General features: G+C 38.6%; 1 protein-coding gene across 1 annotated transcript; it reads right to left on the bottom strand.

The window, feature by feature from the left end:
• Nucleotides 1-10,485: 10,485 nt before the first annotated feature.
• Nucleotides 10,486-13,514, bottom strand: LOC137739923 (haloacid dehalogenase-like hydrolase domain-containing protein At4g39970). Its single transcript, XM_068479675.1, has 11 exons — nucleotides 13,047-13,514; nucleotides 12,865-12,958; nucleotides 12,536-12,580; nucleotides 12,336-12,386; nucleotides 12,041-12,115; nucleotides 11,889-11,922; nucleotides 11,409-11,464; nucleotides 11,157-11,216; nucleotides 10,955-11,014; nucleotides 10,810-10,856; nucleotides 10,486-10,716 (listed from the first exon to the last, which is right to left on the bottom strand). The coding sequence occupies exons 1-11, from the start codon at nucleotides 13,397-13,399 to the stop codon at nucleotides 10,668-10,670; spliced, it is 924 nt and encodes a 307-aa protein (XP_068335776.1). The 5' UTR covers nucleotides 13,400-13,514; the 3' UTR covers nucleotides 10,486-10,667.
• Nucleotides 13,515-17,993: the final 4,479 nt, after the last annotated feature.

Here is a 17,993-nt window from a genome sequence, read left to right as displayed (position 1 = left end):
AGCCAATCAATGTCCACAAAGAGATTGGAGGGATCATTCAAACTCTATATGGTGGGAAGATCAACAAGTTCAACGTGAAGCATATTGGCAACCATATGAGGAGTTCTATTCAAGACCTATGCAGCCACCACAACTTCATATGCAATATGCTCAATTAAATTCAAGTTCGCCAATAGATTATATTCAAATTCTTAATGAAATAAATTCTTTGGCGCAGGGGTCACAAAATCAAGCCAAGGAGGCTCAACAAGAAGCATATTGGCAACCATATGAGGAGTTCAATACAACACCTATGCAGCCACCACAACCTCCCCCACAACAATTCCAATCAAGTTCAAGTATGTCCATGGATAATGATAAAAATTTTCAATTACTAACCTCTTTGACGCAGGACGAACAAAATCAAGACAGGAAGTTGGGTAAATTGGACGAGCAATTTGGGCAGATTATGGAGTTCATGAAACAAATTCAAGAGCAAAGTGAACTTTCCAACTCAACTATTGAAAACTCGAAGGAAGATTTTGAAATCCATAATGCTATCACTTTGGGAAGTGCTATGGAGGTTGGAGCTGACCTAAAAATGTCCAAACATAGCCTAGAAGTGGATGAAGAGCTGCTAATTGAGGAGGAGGAAGAAGACATGCACACGGCAAGGGTAGAACAACCATTGCTGCAGCCCCCTAAGCCCTCTAAACCACCCACCACCAGTAAGGACGTCCCAATTCCATGTTATTCTGATGTTATTCCACCCAATGTCCCTTTTCCTAGCAGGTTTTTGATTCCCAACCAAGAAGAGAGTAAAAAGGACATCGTGGAAGCCTTCCCAAAGGTGCAAAATGCTATTCAAATTCTTGGTGCAACACAGCAAGTTTTAGATGGTGTTGAATTCTTCAAAGGACTTTGTACACCAAGAAGAATGATTCAAGAAAAGGTAGTGGCTGGAGAAGATGTAGAAGGCATCAAAGAGGACATATTTGAAACCACAATTCCCAAGGAAGTTGGATTTTATGACACGGGACAAGTCATAACTTTCGAAGGGGTGTTTATTCTGGAGTTCATTTTGGAGCACACAGGTAAGCCGCCTCCCCGAATTTCAATTTTCTTTTATACTAACATGTGGTTAATGATTCAGGCACCCAATCTGGAATTTAAACTATTACCGGATCATTTCAAGTATCACCGCCCATTCAAAGATAAATTCCATGCCGTTTGATTTTATTTATGTAAAAAAAAAAAAAAAAAAAAAGAAAGATACTAAACATAGAGAAAGGTGGAGCTTCACAAAGGTTGTTTGCGTGAAGCCCCACTACGAGGAGCAGAAGCGGAAGGCATAGAAGCGGGAGGCATCGGTGCATAAGGCATAGAAGCGGGAGGCATCGGAGCGGAAGCCATCGGAGCGGGAGGCATCGGAGCTAGAGCATTCCAGGCCTCAATACTTGGCCAAGCGCTGGATGACCCAGGAAAAAGGTGCCTCTGGAGATAAGACGCAAGCCTTTGACGGTCACTGTGAATTCGACCCTCAGATTCTTGCAGCTCATCAAGCTTCCTTTTCATCCCCGACGAATAGTTATTTGCAAGCACATGCAAACTTCTATTCTCGTACTTAAGCTGCTGGATCTCTTGCTTAAGTCTTTCCACCTCTGCCATCAACGATTCAACCTGACGAGAGCGGGCAAGCAGGCGTAGGCCCATGTTGGACACAGAGCTCGCACACTGAACACTAAGTGCGAGGGACTCTTGAACGGCCAACTCATCAGACCGTCCTGACAGCAGCCTACTATCTTTTGGAGTGAGGAGGTTCCTAGCTACTATTGTAGCTGTTGTGGCGTCCTGCATCACAGAGTCTTCACCTGAAAGAGGACCGTTAGAAGATAAAAAAGAAGGGCGCCATACGTTACCTTGACGCGGCGCGCCCGTATCACTGCTAAGGCTCAATTCCAAGCTAAGGTTCGATGAGTTTGCCATTTTTTTCAAAGGTGTTCAAAGATAGGGGTTGATGGAGTAAATTTTCAAAGGGTCGGAGTTGAGTTTCAGGAATGGGAAATCTTCAGAGTGTGTATGTTGGCGGTGATCGATAGCTCTATAAAATGCCAAGGCGACGCGTCCACCGATTCAAAGAGCCGGATTTTCCGGCGTAAGTTAGGCGACGCTCCCTCGGCTTTTCAGAAAACGCGTTCAACTTTGTCAAAAGATTTCTGACAAAGCTGAAAACACGTGGAGGCCATCATCGCAACTACACGTCTTTAGCCGACAAGCGTAAGTTAGGCGACGCTTTCTCTGCTTTTCAGAAAACGCGTGCAGCTTTGTCAAAAGGAGCCGCATCTGCACTACCACGTGTCGTTCAGAAAGCGAAGGGGCGTCGTTCAGAAATCGAAGGGGCGCCTGCTCAGAAATCGAAGAGCCGAATTCAAAGATCGAAGAGGCACCACTATTTCAAAAAGCCGGAGTTGCGGGATCAAAACGTTTGTCGACAAAGGTAAAAAGTACCACCACTTGATATTATCTCTATGTATGTCGACCTTCGTCTTTTATGGCAGGGAAAACCTGAAGAAAATGCCCAACTCTCCCTCACCTCTGAGGGCGCACTCCCAGCAAAGCCTTTCAAAATACTCAATTCTTTCTTCTTCCCCAAAGATGATACCAGATGCCTGGAGTACATATGACCCAGGAGGAAACGGCGGATTGAAGCATGTGCTAATTCATTCACCGCTTCTTCAAAGCAAAGGTATCTCATATCATCAAGGTCAAAAGCAAAAGTATCTCATATCATGCTCTTTCCCTGTCTTTTTCTTTGTCCTTGTTCTTACTCGCATGGCAAAGTAAAAGAAGCAATCAGTCGGCACTTGGAGTCAATCTTCCGATCTGGAGCCAACTGCCTGGAATCTATTCCTGATTGCTTACCTAGCGTTGCTCTCGAGTAGTCATCTTCAACGGTTGATACACTTCCGGAGAAGGGACCACTTCTGCAAAGGGGAGCGAGTAAGGCAAGTGAAAATGATACATTGAAGCATGTGGAGACAAACATAGGCTGAGTTATCCTCCAACCCTTTTCAATACGAATTGGAAAGATTGAACAAAGAAACAGATAAAAGGGATAAGCTCAGACCTTCGGGGGAGACCAAATGAACCATCATGCTGCCCAGTTCAAGAAGTAGCACAAAGGAAAATCAACGATGGGCAGAAACCAGTTCAAGAGTAAGCCTGTGGAATCACAAAGATCAAAAGCCTCAATGCAATTACCAAGGAGAAGATGGAATTTACACTCTATAACCAGATTTGCGTCTCTAAACTCTTCTCTTTGTTAATTACATTCTGCCATGTTTAGTATGTTTAAGTGTTTTTTGTGTATTTACTTATGCTTTGTGTGAATCTATGCTTAAAACATTGAGGACAATGTTTGATTTAAGTGTGGGGGGGTAGCTAAGTATGTTGATGCAAATTCGTTGAATTTTATCACCCATAACTTCAAGTGTTGTTCCTTGCTGTTTTAAATATTTTTAAGGTGTTTTTAAACTGTTTTAGCGTGTTTTGTTTTATAACTCTGAAAATCACATAAAAATTTGAAAAACATTTTTTTGAAAAGCCTAAAAAGAGTGTTTTGAGTTGTTTTTGTGTCTTAGGAAACCTTCCAACGTTATGATGAGGATTTGGTTTGTAATTGCATGACTGTTAAAAAGAGTTATAAACATGGATGAAAGTTTGATTTACTCTTGGTATATGTTTAGTTATGGTTATAATGTATGACTTCACATGCAATCATAAAAGAAAAATTCGTTTTTGTAACATGCTTGAAGGAAGGAACTCATAATAACGCTACATCCCTGTGAGACTCGAGCCATTACCTTCTTTGGAGAGTTATTTTCTGTGATTCTTTGTTTTCTAAAGTTGTTGCATGATCTCATTATTCCTTGCTTGGTTGCTACTTAGAATGCAATTGTATCATGATAGAACTAAATGCTAGAACTTATATCCAAAGCATGTTATTGATTTGCATAACACATATTCAAGAAGAAGTTGTGTAGTGACCACCACCATAGCCAAATAGCCTTACTTCCCATACTTCGTATATGTTGTAAGTCTTAACCCCGTTGAGCCTTGTTTAGCCTTTATTCTTTGTTTACCCACATTTTCCTCACCTAGCCTAGTTTAGGACAATCCCCACCCTTGTTCTTAATAGATAGTGAGCATGACTTAATTGAATTCCTTTTGAGTTACATTATGAAAGAAAATAAGTGTGGGGGAGAGAATGTTTTGTTTTTAAGTGTTTATGTATGCTTTGAGAAGTCAAAAGAAAAGAAAAAAAAAAAAAAAAAAAAAAAAAAAAAATTTGTGAAAAACATATGAAAAAGAAAAACAGAAAAGAAAAGAAAGAAAGGAAAAAGAGCTTGTTCCCCCTTGTTCAAAAGTTGAGTTTTCATTCAAAAGTGAATTCTACGTTAATTCAAATGCTTTGCTCGCTATTTCTTTAAGAACCTTTGTTTTCCATATCCCTTCTTTGTTAGCCAAACACCTTTAGCTCCGTTTCAACCCTTATGCTTCTCTCTTGAGTGTTATGTGTTTCAATTTGTGGAGTTTGGAATTGATATGAGCTTATGGAATCACTGGTTCTCATTCTAAGTAGTAGCATTCCATTCATGAGATCATATTCATGTCATTATCGTAAATCCAGAAAATGCTTTCCTTGTTATAACTTATGTGAGTGTTTGTCTACATGTTTACATCAATCTTCTCACATATGACTAGATTAGGGTGTGTAGTTAGAAAATCTGAGTGAAAATCGAGTGCATATCTTGTAAGGAATTGAGCAAATTCTCTAAGGCATGTTACTACATTCAAAACATGGTTTTAAATGCTTAATTGTGAACTAGTATATGGTGACTATGATTAAGAATGTACTTAAGTGTAAAGATGACTAAAATCTGTGGGAATGATGATTTTTAACGTGTCATGTGCATTGGAAATCCCTAAGACAGTTGTTGGAAGGTTTAGGTTGTGTTTTACTTGTTTTGTTTCGTTTGGTTTTGTTTTGTTTTTCTTTCTGTTTTGCTCGAGGACTAGCAAAAGATAAGTGTGGGGGTATTTGATAGGAGCATATTCATGCGACTTAAATGGCTTGTTCTCGTGCATTTACGTTATGTTTCTCTAGTTATTTTAGTCCTTTATGCTTCTTTTGTGTGTTTTCAGGTTCTAAGGGCCTAGGGAGCAAGAAAGTGCATTTTGAGGCCATTTGGAGCATTTTTGGGCATGGATTGGATAGCTTATCCATGGAGCCAAAAGGATGGACGAATTTGAAGGCCTTGTATTCACTTTGGACATAAAACAAAGGGCCTAGCCCATTCTCTCTTATTCTCTCCCTTATAGCCATGCAAAGAACCATCCATTCCATCAAAACCAATCCATCAATTCACATGCAAAACCACCATTAACACACATGCACCCAAACAAAGCCAACCTAGCTAACCCTACATGCATTCTTTATTCACTCTTCATCATTGCATTCATTCTCCAAACACTTTCATTAATTAAGACACATTTGCACATCCATTCATTCTTTCCCCAAAGCCGTGCATTCCCAATCCCTTTCCAACATTTCACATGCATTTCCACCTTGGTCATGCTTTCCCATTTCATTAATCATTCACTTTGCATTCATTCAATCAACCCACATGCACTTTAATTATTCAAACATGTAGCCACATAATCATTCACCCTATCCATTCTTTGTCACAAAACAATGTCACATACACTCATCATCACACAACCTAGCTAACCCTACATGCATTATTTATTAACTCTTCATCATGCATCAACATTTTAAATCATCAAAAAAATCAACCCATTGCCGTGCATAATTCCTCAACCATTTCAGCCACATTCTTCCACTTTGCCTTTCATCATTGCACCACAAATCAATCAACACATGCATTCCCTTCACATTCACCCACATGTCCATTTAATCATTCAACCACATTCCCATTAACCACAAAACAAATCACACAACACACCAACACACATGCATCCTGAAATTCTTTGCCTTGCAATCACATGCATTTCCCTTGACATTTTCAGCCATCACACTTCATCATTACACCACCATTCACTCTTTAACCCACACACACTTCACACAAACAACATTCACATGCATTCACATGCATTTCCAACACAAAACACACTCAAAACCGTGGCCACCTTTGCATTTCAGCATTCCCATTTGCATTTTCAGATTTCCAGCTTTCCAACCTAGCCACATTCACATGCATTCACTCATAATCATTCACCAAACTTGCAGCCACATTTCCACCCACCTCCTAGCTGTCATGTTCCCTCCATTACTCCTATAAATACCCTTGCATTCATTCATTCAAAGAACATCTCATTCCATTGTAGATACCACAACACAAACACTCCATTCCTTCTCTAGCCGTGAGTTTCTCTCCACTTTCTGCACCATTTTCTCCACCACTCCTCACCTATTTCCATAATTCCCCACTCCATTCCACACTTCCATCCCCCAAACCAATTATCCCTAGACCTTATGCTACAATAAAGAGGAAGAGAAGAGGGCCTAAACGTTCATACAATTCAAGTTTGAGTTGTTGGAATGTTTAGGCGTTTCTTTGATTTCAATGTTTAATTTCAATTCTCTTTGTTTTGTATGAGGAACTAAACCCCCCTTTAGCTAGGGGGGGATTCGAAATATATGTTTATGCTTGCATTTTGATTTGATTACTTTTAATTACGTTTCATAAGTTGTGAATTCAATTTGTTTAACTATTTGATTGATATCCTATTTATGTATGTTTATTGAGAATGAACGCTTAATTTTCATGCATGAATATGACGCTAGAATATAAGTGAGTTTCACCTAATCGTTATGAACTTATATTCACAAGTAGTGGAGGTTGCTTATAAACAATCGCGTTAAACGAATTCTTGGCATAAGTTTCATGCAATCATAGTAACGAATGCCTCGTCAACACTTATAGTTTTCATGATGCTTAATGATTCTTGCTTGTTTCTCTATTATGCAATTCATGAAGGGAACTTGTGAGGAATGCTTTGGGTTGTCGTATGCAATCATCCAATTCATTAACTTAAGGAAAACTTGACGGTTAATTTAAGCGGACCTAATTAACCCGGGGTGTTGAGAATTCATGGTTTATTGAAATGCAATTGGAAACCATTTTATTATGCAAGTGTAACATGTATGGAGATGAACCCCTTAGCTAGCCATACCATCCATTCATTTCCGTCAATTTCATATTTACAATTTGTTTTCTTTACAATCTATCCATTTTAGTTTAAATTCGTCCAAAATCAATCCCCCCCATATTTCGTTTAAGTCTTAGTCTTAATCTTTCTTATTTTTAGTTTTGCATTCTTTTGAGTCTAAGTTAGTATTTCATATTGTTATTTTACGTTTTTGAGTCACACATTAACAATAATCACACAATAAACGAACAGTCCCAAGTGAATACAATGCAAGGAACTGTTGCTAAAAGACGAAAAGTAGTGTCTTGGTCAAATGACAGTGATGATTCTTCACTAACAACAATTTAGCATAATATATGTGCAAATACATATAAGTCGGTCAATTATTGTGTGTCTTCTAATCTAGTAACTCTTAAGACTAAATTTGTAAAGACCCCAGTCATAGTGGAATTATTCAAAATACCTACAACTCTTGAGAGCTTGCTTGAAGTATCGCATGGGGTCTAAGTCAAGACAGTACATTTTCACTTACATCGTGTAAATTTTGGTTTGTAGGTCTCTATTGTTCTCAACTTGTAATTTACTTTGAAACTTGATTAAGACAAATGACAAACGAAGGTGGAGAAGAATCATCTATGTTGTGGGAGTCATTCATCTTTCCTCTTATTCTCCAAAACGGCTTTTGACTGTTTGCAACTTGTTTAGAAAATAAATGTGAATTTGTCTCTCAAGAATTGAGGTGTTTTCCATGTATTTTAGCTTGGTCTAAATAACGTGAATTACGCATTCTGACAGTTTGCAACTTGTTGAAAAATAAACGTAAATTTGTTCTCTCAAGGGCCTTCGGCCTGTTAACCCTAAACCCATTAGACCCAAACCCTTTAGGCCCAAACCTGGATCCAATCCAAGTCCAAACCCTTTAACCCAATCCGGATCCAAGCCCAGAACCGTTTGACCTGCTGACCCGGACCTGGTCAACGGTCAGCGTTGACGTTGACTTCGTGCGGGACCCCTCCTAGGCTAATTTCGACGTCCTGAACCCGTTTCCGATGTCTGTTTTCCCAAATTCAGTCGTTTGAGTAGAGTTTGACTAAATGTACCATTTATGTGCTTAGGGGCGTTTATCTGTGACGTTTCCTTCTTCGCTAGATGGCGTGACTTTTCGACGGCGAAGTACTGTGAGTGGACCCCTTTTAAAAATGCATGTTTTGATAGTAGAAATGCATACATGAAAAGCATGATTTGATGATTATGTTTTATGAACATTTTACGAGATAACATGCTTACCGAGGCTAGTTTGAATTATTACTATTTTTCCTATAACCCATGTTCTTATAGAATATTTGATGGATGACGATATGATATTTAGAACATGATTAGAACACCTCTTTATAGTATAGATGATGGATGACTTTATACTATGAAGTTGATTTTCAATATATGTATGTTAACTGGTTTTGTACTTACCTAGTGGTCCTTTCCGCTACGAGATGTAGGGATAGATCCGGTCAGTCCCGGGCAACGGTTTGGTGTTGGCATAGAGCCTGGAGTGTGTTTCCTCTGGCTATTTAGCATAGAGACGGGGAGCCAGCATGGGGCCTGAAGTGTATTTTCCTCTGACTGTCTGCTCAGAGACGGGGAGCCAGCATGGGGCCTGGAGAGTTATATCGGACATTCACTAGTGTTTATTATATATACAAGTTATGATTTGAGATATTGCACGACATGCTAGGTTTCGGAAAACCTATGTTTATCATTATATTTGTGTTTTCATAAAGCCTGGGGGTTAGTACGTTGATAACTGTTTTATTATATATATATATATATATATATATATATCAACTTGGTCCACTCATGTTTGTTTTGCGCCCCATTCAGGACTTAGAATCGAGGCGTACAATCCCAACGTCAAGGCACTTACACATCGGCATCTTCGAGACCTCTTGGTGTAGGATCCATTCTTTTATTCATTCAATTTTATATTATTTTCTTTTAGTGTTCTAGATTAGAGATGTGCTTTGAACATGTTCCTTATTTGCATATTCAGTATTCTTTTATATTTATAAGCCTTATTTATCCCTTGTTTTCAGCATTTGCACTCAATAAATGGCTTTCGTCACCCTTGAGTGTCGGCCAGCACTTGCCTATCCTGGTATTCGGGGAATATCGGGGTCGGGGCGTGTCACCCCCAACCTGCATGCTGGATCCCCAATGAGGTCAAGTGTTGGGTATTTTACATACCCCCTAGCCTCACTCACTACCCGTATGATACTTTATTTGTATGTATATGCAGAGGTTCGTGAAGGTGACTTGGATCTGGTGTCTACTCTCTCGACTCAGAGTTTGGCTTCCTCTAAGGATTTGACTGTGGTGGCGGCGTGGTTTTTGCTGCTGGAGATTAGGTTTTTTGTTGTTTGTTTTTGCAGCCTTCATGCCTAAACTTGTGTAGGCCTCCCGTTTGCAGCTCTCATTTTGCTTGGACCTTTTCCATTATATATAATTGTTTACCTAGTTCTTTTTGGGCCTTTTACTAGTTTTTAATGTAATGGAAGATATCTTACTTGACCCAAAAAAAAAAAAAAAAAGTTGTGTATATAAACTATGGCAGCGTAACTACGACGACAGACCCCCATCTCAAAGAGTTTCGTGGGGGGTGGCAAATAGCAAGCACCCGTTTTTGTGGATCGTTAGGGATGACGTGGTACAGGGAGACTCCACTACTTTACCCAATGAATTTTTTAGGAGGTTTAGGTAGGGGTTACACGGCAACGTGTGCACAGGACCGAGTGTAGGCCGGTCGATCTGTTGGGGGCATTTTTATCACTGGTTGCAATTATACTCTTGAGACAATATCTGAAGGTGTGCAACAAACGAATTGTCGATGCACATGCACTGCCTGGGAAATGGGAGTAGAGGTGAGCCCCGATGTGAAGCGAGATGAAGTTGAAGGCCCCGTTAAGAAAATGCTTGACGGAGAAGAGGGGATGAAGATGAGGGTCAAGGCAAAGGAATGGAAGAACGTCGAAGCTATGGATATCCACGGCAAAGGATCATCGTACAATAATTTCGAGAGACTGATTGAGGCTCTCCAATGTGGGCAGTGAGTAACAAACCTTTGGTTCCTTATGGAGAAGTATCAAATGTGTTTGTTGATGAGGGTTTATTTGATTTAAGTTCATGTTTATGTTGTCTTTGTTTATGTTTGGTTTGGTGTCTCTGATCATGAAAGCCCTATAAATAAACAACTGTCTTACAGTTTACGGAGACTTGCTATGAATGAAATCCATATTTCCCTTCATTATTTTCCATCTGTACATGTAAGCTGTTAATGAATACAACATACAGAGCCATTTGTAAATGACAAGTTCAACGAAAAGACCATGCCGGATGGTTTCACCCCTTAATTCTACAGATGCTAAACAAGTTGTTTGAATCCAAGAAGTGCAAGAACTTTCCTAATTGGCAATGGCAGCGTTATGAAGTAACAATTCCAAATCTTTCAGTCTGCAAAGAATCGTAAGTACGAACCATGTGTAAGTATGCCAAACAATATAAGGAAAACAATGCATTCACTAAAGAAGAAAATGACTGCCATACCTTATGCTACTCAAGTCAGGGTAGATTGCTATTGCATCTTTGAAATCCTAATAGAATAACAACATAGGAGGGTCAATTATCTCATACCGTGGATCATGTCGACGAAATCCTTCGTTTAAGATGACTATAGAGTAGGAAGCCTCACCTGCTCAGCTGTTGAAGAGGTGTAGGTAATGACACATGACATCCCAGCTTTTGTTGCTGCCTGACATTACCCAAAAATAAAGCATTAGCCATGTTTAGTGAAGGGAATTGAATACACAAATGACAAAAAGAGAAGAATTACGCGTAAACACAACGGTTAAGAATAATTAGTAACTGAATATTACAGAAAAATGAGGATCTACCTGTAGACCAATAACACTGTCCTCCACGACCAAACAATCTTTCTCCGAGACTCCAAGTCTCTGGAAGGCAAACAATGTAGTTACACAAAAACCAAGATCTAACAGTTAAAAGTGAAGAGTAATCCATACTGCGCAGCACCATAGAATTTTTCATGTTACTGAGGAGAATCCTTACAAAATATAAATTGTTGATCATTAATGACTTCTGAATTCATATTTAGAAGTTTAAATTTAGGATGTTAGATTACTGACCTTGGCAGCAGTAATATAAATTAAAGGATCAGGCTTTTTTTCCTTTACATCATCACCTTCACACAAAAACCACATCAGACAGGGAATTCAAAAGTCTAATTCTTTTTTAATAAACTAATTCAAACATGAAACGTTCAATGTGATTTGATAAACCAGCAAGCAATGTTCTTAAAATCGCAAGGCGGTAGTCAGGTGGCAGGAAGGAGCCTGATGCCTAGTGGCTTAGGCGGTTTTTATTAAATATAAATACATGTGTAATATTTTATAGCTCGGTTTGTAACACATTCTAAGTCCATATGTTAATGCACCATATATTGTCATACAACTAATCCTTACTCAGGGTAATTGACATGTTCCCGAATTCCATGCATGAATATGAAGAACCAGATAAGGGTTATTGATGTGTAATGACATGTCTGACAAAATTTCAACCGAAACAATTTATAGAAGAATTTCGAAGTTCAAAAGTAATCAACATACCAGCAAGGAAGCAATCAAGACCCTGAAAACGCTCCTACAGTCAGGAATGTATAAATTGATGAGCACATTTGGTACTAACAAAGAAGCAAATACAGCTGGTTCTAAGTTTGAACTGTATTAAGTTAACGAAAATGTTAAGGAAAAAGGCTTACAATTCCTATAAGGTTTTCAAGACATAGAATTACTGAACTTTTAGTTGCTGCAGAGCAAACAGCAAGCTTTTTCCCCTACAACAATCAGAGAGAGATTACTCGTACAAGCATAAAAAATGCAGTTTAATGCAAGAAAGCAGATGCTAACAACAGCGGAAGAGAAACAAACCAATACATAAAATGTAAATAGATGTTCTTGGAACTGAATCGGGGATAAAGGGATGCATATAACATAAGTGGATTTAAAAGTACCGTGACAAGAAATTAAACTTTTGAATAGTAAACATTAGCTTACAGAAGCCTTGGCGTCATCCATCAATCTTAAAACTCCTGGTCTTGGTTCCACCTGGTCAAAAAAGAAAGACAATAAAACAAAGTTCACAAGTCTATATCGCTACGAGTTATTTATTCAATTTCAACAAACCAATAATTTGTTCGAAAAGAACAAGGATCAACAGGAAAACCAAAATGCAGCAAGTATAGATGTCTCCTTACAGTTCCGGATTTGATAATTTCTTTGTACCTTTCAGTTTTCCAATCCTACAAGACGATAAAAGGATCAACATACTACGAATAAAAGTACATAAAATTCAAAACCAATCTATACCCAAGATTTGAAAACGCAAACTGCAAATTCACGACAAAAAGATTAAAGTAACAACAATCTCAATGCACTGACAGTGGAAGGATTTTTAGATGAGCTACAAAATTTCTAACAAGTTTAACCCAAACATGCCAATGATTAGAGGAATTTAAAACTAAGAAAACAATCCGGAAATTCATTTTCTCAGAAGCCAAACAACTAGAACAAGCAAAATTAGAACCTGAATAGTATCAATGATCTTGGCTCGGCCCTCATCGTCTTCCGGAGGCTTCTCGAAGATTGTGGACGACGGCCAACCGTGCTCCTTAAAGTACCTTAAACAACCCAAACCCGAATTCAATCAAAGAAGAAAACAAAATCCAAAGTTTCAATCTTTGGAGAAAATTAGAGAGAGAGAGAGACCATCGCATTTTGGGTTTGCCACCGCCGATTTGGTTCTGGAGCTGATCGTAGAAGTGGAGGTCCCAGTTGAGGGGTTGAGAGGCAGAGGAAGAGCAGCGGACATTGAAATGAGCGAAGGCCTCGTTGTAAGCTTGGCGGTGCAAGTGCTCGGACTCGAGTATTACGCCGTCGCAGTCGAAAATCAGAGCTTGGAGAGCAGAGGAGGAAGCTGAGACCGAGACTGAGAGTGAGAGCCGTTTTCGTGTGGAGGAGATGGAAAGATTTCTGGGGGTTCGGAACCGAACGAGGGTTGTGTGTGAGAGTATAAAAGAGGAAGAGGAGGAGGAAGAGAGAGGGATCGTGATACACGCCATGTCTGGCTGGCTGTGCTTGGGTTGGGATGGGATGGGAGGGGTTGGGTTCCTGTGGCTTTGGGTTGTCGTCGTAGTTTAGCGGGTGAAGCACGACCCTTATGAACCTCCAAATTTTCCTATAGTTTTCCGCCTTAAATAGTTGAAAAAAATGAAGGATAAGAGAGTACACATCAGGTCCCTTACCCACGCTTAAGGTCATCCGAGGTTAGATGTGTTATGAAGGAATTACATGAGGGGAGTTAAAAGGGTATCAACGCCAAAGTCATCTCTGACAATTGAGTCTAAATATAGTTCCGTTTAGAATTATAACTCTGAAATAATGTCAGGTCATATATTTATATACCTAAGTTTTAAGTTTATTGGTTAATTTAATTAAACAACTACTTATCTATACTATTAAGAGAATCCTCATTGTCAAAATTTTCCCCCTTTTTTTCCTATTTTACCCTCACTTTTGATACACATTATTGACAAAAAGGAGGGCAAAGTAGTAATTTTATACCATTTGACCAAATGACAATCATATCCCTACTTTTCCAATTTTACCCTTTTTTTTTTTTTTTTGAGAAAATGACAATCATATACTTATTTTTTCAATTTTACCCTCACTTTTGATACACAATATTTACATAAAAAAAACACAAAACAATAACACACACACAAAGTGTGTGCTCTCTGCTAGTTAGGTTTTAAAAAAATAAAATTTTCTTGAATACACCCTAAATAACTTTTAACGTATTATTGATCTTCTTTAACTATCAAAACTATCTACCTTATCTATATTATTAAGAGAACCCTCTTTGTCAACTTTTTTTCCCTTTTTTTCCCTATTTTGCCTTCACTTTTAATACACACTATTGACAAAAAGGAGGGCAAAATAGTAATTTTCTGCCCTTTGACAAAATGACAATCAAATCCCTATTTTTCCTATTTTACCCTCTCTTTTTTTTGAGAAAATGACAATCATATACTTATTTTTCCAATTTTACCCTCACTTTTGATACACAATATTTACATAAAAAGGACAAAACAGTAATGATGTAATATTAAAAAAATGCACTTATTAAGAGAAATTGTTCACACACACAAAGTATGTGCTCTCTGCTAGTTAAGTTTTAAAAAAATAAAATTTTCTTGAATACACCCGAAATCACTTTTAACGTATTATTGATCTTCTTCAACTATCAAAACTATTTACCTTAGAGCAACTCCACCCCTAAAGATTTTGCACCAGCACCAAGCCCATTTATCCACTTCAGTGAACAGTAATAGACCCTAACGAACAGTAATAGGCCAAAGCATCTCCACCCCAAAAAAAATGTGCTGGCACCCAGCCTAGAAATGCGCTGGCACAAACGATCTCCACCCCTACAAAATGCGCTGGCACCCAGTCCATTTAAAATATTAAATAATTTTTTTATAAAATAATAAATTAAAAAAATAGTTTTAATTTTGGATAGGATTTTTAACCAATCTCATCACGCCATGTGTCATTATCCGAACGTGTTATTTTGTGAATAGATTTCCGCTAAGATTTTCAACCAATCCCGACAAGCCATGTGTCACTTCCTGTTTACAATAATTTAGGCAAGATTTCGATAAGATTTTCAACCAATCTTGTCACACCATGTGTCATTATCCGAACGTACTATTTTGTAGATAGATTTCTGATAAGATTTTCAATCAATCTCGACACGTCACGTGTCATTTCCTGTTTACAATAATTTAGCCAAGATTTCGATAAGATTTTCAACCAATCACGTAGTGCCACGTGGCATTGTCCAGAACCTCATCTTCTCTTTTTTTGTCCATATAAACCCTACATCCCTACATCCATCCTCACACTAAACTCAATCCTTTTTTTTAGCTCAGAATTCTTCTTTATCGTTTTCAAATCTTGAGTTCTTACAATGTCTTCTTCAAGGAGAGTGTATAAACAGTTGCAAGAGCAGCAGAAAAGGTTGTTGGCACAACAGGAAGAATTGGTCAATCTTGACGAAGGTGGAGGTGGAGATGAGGCGTTCGCAATGGAGGAGGATGAGGATGATCACCATAGAAGGCGGAGGGCCTCACATTTCCGCCGTATCATGGAAGTTGTGGGTCAGATAGCTAAATCCAGACGTGCGGCAAACATCGATAGAAGAAGGAAATGACGAGGTAAAAATCTCTTGGAAGATTATTTTATTCCCAACAACGTTTTCCCTGATCATGTTTTTAGACATCGTTTTAGAATGCAACGAAGTTTGTTCAATAAAATCATGAGTGCTGTTTGCAACCATGATCCATATTTTGTGCAAAAAGATGATGCTTTTCATGTTCTAGGTCTTCTTCATGAGTAAAAAATTACGGCTGCCTTGCGAATGCTTGCATATGGAGCATCTGCAGATCAAGTGGATGAAATGGCAAGGATGGGAAAAATAACATTTTTGGAGTCCCTGATGCGGTTTTGCCTCTGCAATTGAAGCCCTCTACACCAATGAGTACCTTCGAAAACCCACGCCAAGGGACATACGAAGGCTTCTAAGGAAGGGTGAGATGTGAGGCTTCCCTGGCATGATTGGAAGCATCGACTGCATGCACTGGACTTGGAAAAACTGTCCAAATGCGTGGCAAGGAGCTTATGGCGACAGAAAATGAGCCAAAAGCATCATTTTGGAAGCAGTGGCTTCTTTTGATACATGGATTTGGCATGCTTTTTTTGGTGTTCTAGGAGCTCAGAATGACCTAAAGGTCTTTGCCTAATCTCCAGTGTTTGACGAACTGCTACAAGGAAATGGGCCGAGATGCACCTATTGGGTTAATGGTAATAAATACGAGGGACCATACTACCTTGCAGATGGTATTTACCCAAGGTGGTCAATATTTGTCAAAACAGTGCCACATCCACAGAGTGAAAAAGAAAAACACTTCGCAAAGTGTCAAGAAGGGTGTAGGAAAGATGTCGAGCGTTGTTTTGGTATCTTGCAAGCTCGTTGGGCGACTGTCAAGGCTACAGCTAGAATGTTTGATGTCGAGGCTCTTCGATCCATCATGATGACGTGTATTATTCTCCACAACATGATTGTTGAAGACGAGTATGATTATGATGCTGTCGATGAATACGAGCCGAATCCGATGAACAACTCAAGAACACAAATCTACTATGCTCATGACCGGACCGAAGATCCCGTGCAACACGAGCCGTTGGAACGGGATGGACGTTACAATGAATTGATCGTTCAGTGGTACACTTCATTGCAAGAGCCATACTAGCACATAACCCGCCAGAATGACTTGATTGACCACCAGTGGGGATTGCACGAAGGCGAAGATAATTAAAATAAGGCTTGTGGTTGAAGAATAAAGTGTATTGTTTTTTAAGTAATCTTATTTAGTGTGTTTTTTTTTTCAAGTTTATATGGTGAGGTTATGTAATTTTATTTGGTGTTTTTTTTAATGTTTATTTGGTGAGTTTATGTAATCTTATTCAAATATTTAAATAAAGTACAAAAATTACATAAGAAATTAAATAAAGTTCTAAAAATAAATAAGAAATTACATAAGAAATTAAATAAAGTTCTAAAAATGTTAAGAAATTACATAACAAATTAAATAAAGTAGTACAAATAAATACGAAATTATACAAAGTCTGTGGAGTTAGGATATATGGTGCTAGGATCTTCATTGCTAGGATTTCTGTAACTGGAACCCCCTTGACTTGTTTCGGCATCTCTTGCACGCCTCCTTCGCACGACATCTCTTTTTTCTGATGTCCAAAAATATTTTGAATTCGGAGACAGTCCTACTAGACACTTATTCATAGTGTCACGATCTGCTTGAGCCATCCTTTCTTCTCTAAGCATCTCATTCTCTCGATGAAGTGCTTCTCTAATCATTTCGTTCTCTCGATTAACTATTTCTCTTTGTCTCTCAGCCGCCGCATCACGAGCCTCAGTAGCTGCTATTATTGCTGCCATAGCAGTAGCTTTTTCCTCATTTCTAGCCTTTTCTCATGCCATGTTCAGTTCACCTTGGCGAGCAAGTTCCCCCATATATTTAGTGTAGTCATTTTTGGAAGAACTACCTTTTTCTTTGATGCCTTTTTACCTTGAGGCCTGAGGGACTGACGAGTCGGTTGGGTCTCCGGCACTTCTTCAGGCGTCCCTCCCGTGTCTTCAAATGTGTTGGCTTCTTGTTCGGCCGTGTCTACTTCTGGTGAACTGTGTAGACCCATAACGTGCATGACAACTTTTAGACCGGTTGCCACAATTTTGTATCTAGGGCAATCTTTGACAATTTGCCAACATTCCCATTTGTTGAATGATTTGTTACCGTTCTTTGCATTGTAGAATGCTTGTGCTTGTAATGTCTATAGAAATGTGGGATAAGATAGTATTAAAAAATACGGGTGTAACACAAATAAATAAATTAAAATATTGATGGGCGTGGAATGCATATAAATTACATAAGAAATTACATAAAAATTACATAAGAAATTAAATAAATTAAAATATTGATGTGGGTGGAATGCATATAAATAAATAAAAATATTGTTACCTGATCCGCTAAACTTGTCCCACTACGCAGATTACCGGAAGCATGAGAGATGACATTT

The sequence above is a fragment of the Pyrus communis genome, chromosome 1 (genome assembly GCF_963583255.1).
Source record: "Pyrus communis chromosome 1, drPyrComm1.1, whole genome shotgun sequence".
Taxonomy (NCBI): domain Eukaryota; kingdom Viridiplantae; phylum Streptophyta; class Magnoliopsida; order Rosales; family Rosaceae; genus Pyrus; species Pyrus communis.
Note: the sequence above shows the minus strand (reverse complement) of the source record. Positions and strands in the feature narration are given on the sequence as shown.

Bases quoted from the DNA above. Each gene is read 5' to 3' on its own strand.
- LOC137739923 (XM_068479675.1), bottom strand. From the start codon at position 13,399: ATGGCGTGTATCACGATCCCTCTCTCTTCCTCCTCCTCTTCCTCTTTT. The intron at 12,581-12,864 runs GTTCTAATTTTG...ATCGTCTTGTAG, and splicing joins AGATCATTGATACTATTCAG to GATTGGAAAACTGAAAGGTA. The intron at 11,015-11,156 runs GTAGATCCTCAT...GGGTAATGTCAG, and splicing joins ACAGTGTTATTGGTCTACAG to GCAGCAACAAAAGCTGGGAT.